The sequence below is a fragment of the Salarias fasciatus genome, chromosome 13, assembly GCF_902148845.1.
Source record: "Salarias fasciatus chromosome 13, fSalaFa1.1, whole genome shotgun sequence".
NCBI lineage: Eukaryota > Metazoa > Chordata > Actinopteri > Blenniiformes > Blenniidae > Salarias > Salarias fasciatus.
Window position 1 is genome coordinate 7,025,967 of NC_043757.1, and position 9,689 is coordinate 7,035,655.

General features: G+C 42.8%; 1 protein-coding gene across 5 annotated transcripts in view; it reads right to left on the minus strand.

The window, feature by feature from the left end:
• ccdc88ab (coiled-coil domain containing 88Ab) overlaps positions 1–8,928 on the minus strand; it is a 68,882-nt gene extending 59,954 nt beyond the window's left edge. For 4 of the 5 annotated variants that reach the window (XM_030106792.1, XM_030106790.1, XM_030106793.1 and 1 more), the window contains exons 1-2: positions 7,702–8,320; positions 7,485–7,585 (exon numbers count right to left, since the gene is read on the minus strand). In XM_030106792.1, coding sequence (XP_029962652.1) covers positions 7,485–7,585; positions 7,702–7,764 — 164 coding nt within the window. In that variant the 5' untranslated portion in view covers positions 7,765–8,320. Of the gene's footprint in view, positions 1–7,484; positions 7,586–7,701; positions 8,321–8,916 lie in introns of those variants that run through there. The other variant, XM_030106789.1, reaches the window with a different exon arrangement.
• Between the last annotated feature and the right edge of the window lie 761 nt (positions 8,929–9,689).

Below are 9,689 nucleotides of genomic sequence, written 5' to 3' on the forward strand. Positions count from 1 at the left end.
GAAACCGGCAGAGCAGTGAATTCTCTTTACCCATTCCTCACTGGTTTCTCCAGTGATGAAGTGACCACTGGTATGTGGATTCCATCACCCTCATTAATCGTATTTGCTTTTCACTGACTAGTTTTTTTGCCTGTTTCCAGGGAGCCTCCGGCATCCCTCTGCCTCAATCCAAAGGCACTGCAGCTGAACTCAATCCTGCCAGACTGGCTGAGTACTTTTAATTCAACATCATCACCAGAATTATATAAATCCTAATAATCATGCCTTACTCTGCTCAGAGTTCCTCTCTGGAACAGAAATATTGGACCCGCTTCACTGTGAGTTCTCCATGTTAAGCTGCAGGTAATGAAACTCAACATATCCTGCGGATGTTTCACAGCAAATGTCTTCCAGGGAACAGAAGGGATTACATCTTCAGAGCCTCCAAGGGGCAAGAAATGTGCAACAGATAGAGATGGAGGAAGTGAAGAGTTTGAATTACCAGCAAATTAGTTCAGGAACTGGAAGCAGATTGTACTGCATCATGTGTCTCCAATTAAATTTGACGCAGAGAAATTGGATGAGGAACCGTTCCTCTTCTATACCTGCTTTATTCAAGTTACGGCTGCAGGAAACCGAAACTCTTTGCTGGAAGAAATGACTCAAATGAAGATCACAGACCATCACAGGGCCAACAGCTGGTCTAATATGCAACGCATTTGTCTTTGGATTGTGATTTGAAGCAAGACAAAAAGAGAAAACCACTGCATGCACACAGAAAGCATGTGACAGTTGGGTGATAAAAGCCAATTAAAAAAAGAAGTTAATATTGCTTTTAATCTTTAAGGTTTCACTAATTTTAGTGTGCTCTACATCTGTGCAAAATCACTGTGAATAATGGAGTAAGATTCTCTCCTTTAATCTTCCTTCAAAATTTCTCGTGACAAATCTGCATCTGAGGGATTTCCTAATGTGCATCAAATGGAAATGCAACATGTCGATTGAACTGATGAGGGAGTGTAAGGCACATAGCCTGCAGAAGATACCAATCAAATCTGGAACACCCCCTAAAAAACTGTGAAAAACCCACCACCACATTAGATGAGATTTTAGAGTTAAGGAGCAGCACATCTGAATCTGAAGTCCGGAAGCAGATATAAACATTTTCTGGTTTCCAAGGATTCGAGAGCCTCACATTACTACGGCCTCGTAAAAGTTCTGTCCTGTCAAGGTCACAGCTGCCGCTTCCTGTCCAACATGATACGCATCCTCCCGCCAGACGGACCCGCAGAGACGAGCGTGACACGAGGGTGATTATTAGAGTTGAGGGATTAATGTCCAAATTCACACTTTGATGTAGAAAAGCTTGAGCAGCAGAATCCAACAGACTGACACTCCAGCGGAAGACAGGCCTGCCTCCTCCTCGCCGCTCCAACTGGAATCTGAAATATGTCTGCTGTAAGTAGCCCCAGAGAAAGCCAACAAAGGCTTTGACATGCCGCTCAAAAGAAAACAAGAGACAGGGGAGAGAGCGCGAGCAGGAGAGGCGAGTCAAAAGGAAAACAAGGCACGGAGATGATGAAGATACCAGCGGGAGGAAGAATCAAGGAAGAAGAGATGCAGTAACAGTAGGAGCCAGAAAATGATGAAAATAGCAGCTGAGAGTAACAGAAAGACGAGTTTGTGCAGACGTGAGTTAAAAAATAAGAAAATACCTTGATAAATTACTAGCTTCGGCCACAAATCATTCACATTTTTATCATCTGACCTGCAGTTTGCCTCTACATAAATCATTTACATTAGAATTTTTTACTTTCTAAAAAAAAATAAAGAAAGAAATTCGTACATTTCAGGGGCAGAGTTTGTAAATGTGTGTGATTTCTGCATGAAGAATTAGCAAACCCTTGAAACGCTAACAAACAAGGGAATCCTATAGAGTTTCGGGAAAAGTTTCCCCATCCACACAAAAACTGCATCAAGAAACATGTTTGTCTACATGAAACCACTGGAGGATCTCTGCCAGGCCTGCAGGGGCACCGTCCTGCTGCCACAGAAAAACGCACAAAGCTCATATGCATACAATTATGGACGCACAAGAGAGCAGAGAGTGACGAGCGTGGACCGACGACGACGGACAACTTCTGCTTCAGGTCATGAAACCAACACATTACAAAAGACTGTGGACATTCTGCAGTAAAAAAACCAGAACAAACTCAAACTCAGTAGTTTGGGAAAGTAGTTTAACAAGAATTGTTTGTCGGCAGGGTTACTTCATGCAGATCAGAGGAGAACATTCATTCATCCGAAAAGATGGCGATGTTGAGCGAGCGCTTCCCAGTTAGTCCACTCATGGGTACAGGTTCAAAAATGTGTGGTTAAATTTCCAAAAACAGAATCTTCGTTTGCAAGAAATGAAAGAAAGAAAATCCAATGGAAAAAGTCATGCAGCAACACTGAAACCATTTCCATGCGAATGTAGCTTAAGATATACAACAACAATTACACAAAAACATTATTTTAATGTAAGTTACAAAAGATGAGGTAAAACCGTATACAAACGATGTATTGCTAATTGCTGTAAAAGCTGTCTGTGGGGGGGATTTAAAGCTGTGAACAGGCATAAGGTGAATAAAATACTGTTATTTAAACATTTTGATTAGTTTTACTCTCTTGAAAAGTTTCTTCATGAAGTTGTGAAAATACTTATTACTGAAAAATAAAGTAAAAAATATTAGTGATAATCTACTGAAAAGAAATTTTTAATATTAATGGCAGCTTTTGTTTAGTTAGAACAGCAAGAGAAGTGAGAAATCCAGCTAAAGGAAAAATAATATTTGTATACATCACCTATGAGGTTCAAAGTATCTCCATCGGGGAAATGGGCAAATACTCAATACTTTTACTTTTCTACATTGTAAAATGGCATTATGATTTCCTAAATGTACTGCATATGCTATGATTCATTCGACTGACAAGAACCACCTGAAGTGATATTTGTTAAGAGCCTCTCAGTGCATTAAGGTGTTAAATATTTTATTCCTACATCAAACAACCAAAGCTCTCAAACACACAGGAGCTCCATACACTTTAAAAACAATCAAAGAAACTGCAGAAAGAAGCCAAGTCATGTGTTTCTTTGTATGTAGCCATTTCTGGACTCCATCAGCGATAATAAAACTCAGCCAGATGGTTCTCCAACCTCCGAATATTCCACTGGAGCTACAAAGGCTTATCAATTCCGATGTAGAACCCATATGGCGGCATAAAAATTAATAGACTCAAACGAAGCATATGAAAATCAACAAAGGAGTGAAATCCCAAATAGTCCTGGGCGTAAAGCCAAAACATTGTTCACTAATGTCGACGAACAAACTGAAACTATTCCACAAAAAGACTTGAGCCAATTTACACATTTAACATGAATAATTAAAATAAAAAGAATAATCTCTTTCAATTACTGTTGGAAACCTTTGTGAATGAAAACCAACACATTGCCTTTAATATCGTCTCATGACTTTACCTCATGTGTACTTATTTATTTTTTATTTTATTCGTTTGTACTTCAACATGTACGAAGCACATATTGCCGTGACCCTGTTCAGGATTAAAAGGTGTATAGATGAATGGATGAAACGTATATAAGGGATTCCTAATATATCTGCACACATTTGTTTTAATGCAGAGAACACAAAGCTGCTGTGGAAATAAAATTGAATGATTCCTGTCATTGTCAAGGCCACAATTCAAATGTGTTTTCAATATGTGCGCATTATATATGCAAACCAGTCATGCATAAGGCAAACTTAACACAAATGTTACATATTAAAGCAGATTTTGTTAAGTATCAATGACTAAAAGGGCATGGATGCAAAAAAAATTAAGTGATCATTTTCTTTCTATTCTCATGCTGATGTGTGCAGCTATACAGGCTGCTTCACAAACATGATCAGTCTGAGTATTCAGGCCAACCAAAATATTAAAAGTTTAGATCCCTATCCTGTCGCCACTAAGATTAGTCATGCAAACTTCTCACAAAACTCCTCTTTATGAGATGTAGAAATTATTAAACTAATGGAGAAATTCAGCATGTCATTTGTAAAATGAGATTTTTAGGATCACCAAAAGAAACCGTAGAATTAAAAAAAAAAAAACTAGATTGAAAGTTGAAGTTATCGTGAAAAAGGTCCTAGAAGTCATCACTGATTGCACTATGCTTTTTTGACAATTTCATGTTATGAAATCCAAATTGGTCGTTTGAGAGTTAACCTGCAGAACATGTGTTACCACTCTACACTGATTTCAGTTAAAATGCAGTTTATAAATCACTTCTTGTGCTGAAATCACTTGTGCTGTTACACAACTCTCCACTGGTGGAAACGCAGGATAACTACTTGGAAAAAGGACACCAGCCAACCTGGAACATGTCGTGAGGCTGCTTTGCGTCAACTGTCGTTTGCTATTCCTTTTGTTGTCAATCTCGAACGCATAACTGTGATGCAGCAGCCTGCAGAGACCTGACTGGCTGACTCTCGGTTGACCGAACAGGCCAATGAGCCAGCACGGGTCCGCGAAATTGGCAGGAAAAAGAGGAGAAGTCGACCGGACAGTTGTCACTCTGACGACAAATTTAATAGGCGCCTTCTCGCCGAGCGGGAAAACGAATTGGTTTGACGGCGCGACGGAGGCGATCTAATTGGCTGGGTGGTGTCAGTCACAGGAGGGCAGGGGGAGGGTGTGGGGACACGGTGCCATCTGGGTGCCTGTCAGCAAACCGTTGGATAATCCCGGGGTTTCTCGTCTCTCCCTGTGCTGTCCTGATGACAACTGCTGCCAGCCGGTCTGCCACATCTCCCATTTTAAGTGTTGAATGGAGACATTCACACTCCGCCACCACAGGCATCCCATGGCTTATATTACCAGCGAAAATAATATAAGGCTCATTTAGCTGCAATGAAAGACGTGAACCATTCCATTAGAAGTATTTCCCTTTACTTTAACCTTCTAACACTGTAATATTACAGCCTATCACACTTTAGAAGCAATATTTTAAAATTACTGAATAAAATTGGTGAAAAACTGTTTACTTTTTTCTGCTGTGCACAGAAGCCACTGGCTGAGTTTTTTTTTACGACTGGATCAATTGCGAACAAAGCAATCCCAACTAACATTCCCTGCAATGTGTTTCAATCTGTCAGAGCAGAGCAGCCAAGGAGGGAACAAAATGCTTAAGTGAGAGAAAGGGTGTTTTTTTTTTAGTGTGTAAGAAATACAGTCCGCCCTGATTATCACCTGTAGTACTTCAAAGAAGCAGGGAAAAAGTCACCTGTGGTTTAAGCTACTTTTAATGAGAGAGGAGAGCATTTCTGAACACCCACACTGGCCTCATTCAAACTTTTTTTTTTTTTTCTTTTTAAATACTGAATGACTTCATGTTCCATTTTCAACAAATGCACGGGAAAAAGCACGAAGATACTGCTGATAAATGTCTTGTAAATTCCTGGAAAGTGCAGATACATGAGCTGGAGTACACATTTTGGTCTGATATTTCACTTAGTAGTCGCACGCATGGTGGGAAAGCGGCAGGCACATAAAGAACAGCCTCACCAACACAAGATCTGACCAACACTGTAGCCCTTTTGTGTGGGAGTGTGGCTGGACGGGATGACTACCAACAGCTGCCTCAGTCCAAAACCAAATGCACAGGGGGAAGAAAAAAAAAAAACGGGCAGTTACACACTACTCCCACGCAGACACAGAGGCCCTGCAGAAAACTCTCGTGCACGTACACGCACACACGTAAACATAAACACACAGAACTGGCTGTGACTGGCAATCCCCGACATCCTGTCAGGCAATCGCTAAGCCAGCCAGTCACAGTTCATTTTAGCTTAGTGCTGCTAGCTGTTCTTTACCAGAGAATCTAAAAGTAAATAAATGCATCTTTTATTTGCTGACAGAAACCCTCCCGAGTGCCTGGTCGAACGTTTTATAGGAAGAACTTGAGGAATTGCCATGTGGCCCTGCAACCTGGGGCAGGAATTTGTCTTTTGCAAGTCGCCCACTTGCTCCTTCTGCAGGGAAATATATTCCTGTCTCGCTCGCTCTAAAAACCCTTCCCCCTTATAACCTTCCAGTTCCTTTCTACTATACGTTGTCCCCCGAGGGAAAACCGTCTGTAGAGCAAAAAGACGGTGTGTGGAAGAGGATAGACGACCTCCTCAAGCTTAAACTTGAACGACCTCGATAAACACTGTTGATTCTGATACCTAAGCCTGATGGACAAGCCTGGGAATGAGAGGCGCTAGTTTGAACCTTCAGGTAGGCTGCTTAGGAAACTGATCGAGGTCAGCGGAGGAATAGAGCACCATCCGGAGATGGAAAACAGCCAGCCTTGTTAAATACCTTTTCATGCAGCACAGCTGCAGTCGACTCTTTTTTTAAATCTCACATTTGTTATTAAAAATCAGCAGAATGACTCTATATGGTTCACTAAGTTCTCCTCAAACATCTTCTTCCAATATAACCTTTAGATACGAGACACTAATGCTAGCTGACAGTCGAGGATTCCCATGAAAATGCAGCACATAATCTCTTGAGAAGTGAGGATCAATTCCGATGGGAGCAGGTTTGCTTGAACGTTCCCTTGGCAGCAGACTTGATGCTGACCGTATAGAATGTAGCATTCGTGGAAAATATGAAAAATTGTCCTGCTGGCGGGAAGTCGCAGCCCTGAGCCAGACAAAGGAATGGAAAGCTGTCTCCTGTCATGCTATATATATTAGTAGGCAATGGGAAAGTCAGACATATTTCACACGCTGAGTCTCCTCCCCCCTCCACATGCTGCATCCAACCGCCCTCACTATCAAAAGATCTGCCAAAGCTTCTGCTTCCCTTCTAAGTGAATAAAAACAAATAGATGTACATCTGTGCTGCACCATCTTCGTCCAGGTTGATACCATCAGCTCACGGCTTCTATATCCAGTTTAATCTACAGCACAGCATGAAACAAGAGCACTGCAGCTTCCAGGGGCGGGGTGTCTTCCACCACTCTGCTGCAGATGACAGGGTGAGGGTGACAGGGGAAAAAAAAAAAAGCTCAAGTTGTGGCAGAGCTTGCATGCTGCATCCATGCACCAAGGATGCTCAGTCTGAAGAAGAAACCCTAAACAATGACTGTCTGCACAGATTTCTGACAGGGCAACCGCTCACTGCCCCCAACACAAGATCTCTTTGTGTGTGTAGCCTACATTCACTTCAACAGACAAACTCAAGTGGTTGCAGAGGCTGCAGTTGCTTAATTTGTTCATGTGGGGATGACCCCACATCATAGCCCCGGGGTGAGTATCGTTTCGACCCTCCTCCACCTCATGTACTGACCCTGCAGAGTCACAGATCTGCACAAATATTCATGCAACTATTGATAATGAACCATACGCATCAATTTCTGAGTGTGATTTGATGTTTGCATGCTCACAATGTTAGGAAGAACAAATGAAACCACTTACATCTCAATCATAATCTCGTTCAGGTAAATCCCATCCACTAACTCGATATATTCCGATAATTTGGATCCATCGGTCACTGTCGGCTGTCCCACAGTCTTCACCTGGAAATAAAAGACAATGTAAAAAGAGCCCCAAAAGATGTGTTAGGAGAATACAAAGGGTGATTAATTGGTGCGTCTAGAACACATTGACTGGTCCATTAAGGAGGGGGGCTTACCCAGCACACCAGAGGCGTGAGCATGAACTGCTCCAGCAAGGGGGTGAAAACCTCGTTTTCCATATTCCCAGCGAGTCGCCGTGGATTTCAGCCGATAAGGTGTGAGAGGGGGGAACCGTGTATGTGCACTCCCTGGGAGAGGTTTGTTTAGACTCCACTCATGTAGATGATTCAATTAAATCGACGCTCATTTCTGGCGAAAGAATAAAATCCACAATCTTCTCAACGCGTCCCAGCTGTTCACGATGCCAATAACGGAGCCTGGCGCATGGGAAGGGCAAACAATCACATTTTCCGGCTGCAAAAAGAAAAATATGCCCGCAGTTGTAGTAATTTTCGGATTTAGAGGCCCTTCGGCTGAGATGACTATCTACAAATGGGGAACAGAAGCAGACTACATGAGACCTGCGCCAGGTATGGTTTTACGCAGGAGGTCCGTTACTGGAGGAAGGTCCGACGGAGGAAGGTCCGAGGTCTGCAACCGAGATCAATAAAAGGAAACATCCACCGCAGGAGGAAATCCAGAGGTTCAGGGTCCTGGGTTGGAAAGGATCGGCTTCCTCTCGGTGCTCATGGTGGACTCCTGTCTGTGTTCTCCTCCTGCGTCCGCCTCCGTCGAACCGCCGCACAGCACTGAGGAGAGGAGCGGAGAGGATGACTGGAGGACGCACAGCACCGCCTCCCGCCGCCTCCCTCCTCCTCCCCTCCTCTAACACACAAGTAGGGCATCGATCAAAGCATCCCTTCCTCACTCCAGTATCTCAGTCTTCATCAGTAATGTTTCTTCCAAAAACATTTGCCCACCTTGTGCACCTTCATCAAAAATCGCTGTGTATTAAAAACTGATGGAAACATTTATTTATTTATTTTTTAATTATTTATCACTTTAAGGGCAAAGGTGTGTTTTGCGGCTCTGTGATTATGATTTCTTAGTATTTCCCCAAGCGTTTGACTGATTTTCAGGTAGGAAGAGAAATGATTCTCTTTGTCTTTAAGAGCAGGACTTCAGAGGCAGCAAGGTGAGCACTGACACCTGGTGGGTGTTATAGAAACATGTCCGGGAGGAGGAGAGGTCCAGACGGTCATTATCCAGTCAAGGAGGTGTGGGTGTAGTGGTTGACACTCTTCTGTGAGAATATGGTTTCCTCCCAAAGTCCATAGTTTTCTGGTTAGGTCCCTAAAACTTGTTCAAGGCAGCCCTCACAATGCTATCACCTGCTGTGTCCAGTTTGGTCATTGGCATCACATTGTTTTAATAGAGGACAAACCAAAACCCTGGGAGAGATCAGTGAATGCAAGAAGTAGCATGAGCTATGGGCTTAGCAGCAAATTCAAGTCACAAACATTAATCTGAAAAGAAACACAGTGGCAGACAGGATCACTGCTCTGTCAATAGATTTACCTAAGGCTGGGTGACCGGTTGTATTTTTGACTCCAACAGAGGAGAAAGGATTTGTTTCGACTTTGTGGGTGACTCAGCTGAGTCACCCACACACTCACTTCTTTACAAGTCACCAATTAACCTCGTGCACATTTCTTTGAACTGTAGGAGGAAACTGGAGCAGAACCTGAAGCTGGAATCAAACCAGGGACTCCCTCCATGGGAGGGAAGATCTCTCAGCCCTACATCAAAGTAAGGTCACCTCGCTCAAACTACTTCTTTACATTTCTTGAGAAGAGAATCACCACGTATAAACTGCACCAAATAAAGCCTAAGAAAGCAAAACTCCCTGTGTACGGTGAAGGTGAATATAAGACAAGCATTCAGCTTTTTTTTTCTTTTTTTTTAACAGAGGATTACTTTAGGCTGTATCAGCAAACACATTAATGACTAAAAGATAAGCCTGGAGCTGCAGTCACTCACTACTGCGGTCGGAGACAAATAATCAACAACTGATGAATGGCTCCCAGTGTGTGAATGGGGAGCGGAGGCGGAGTGGCCAGATAGCCAATTAAAACACCATCTCTGGTCTGGGAGCTGGGGACCC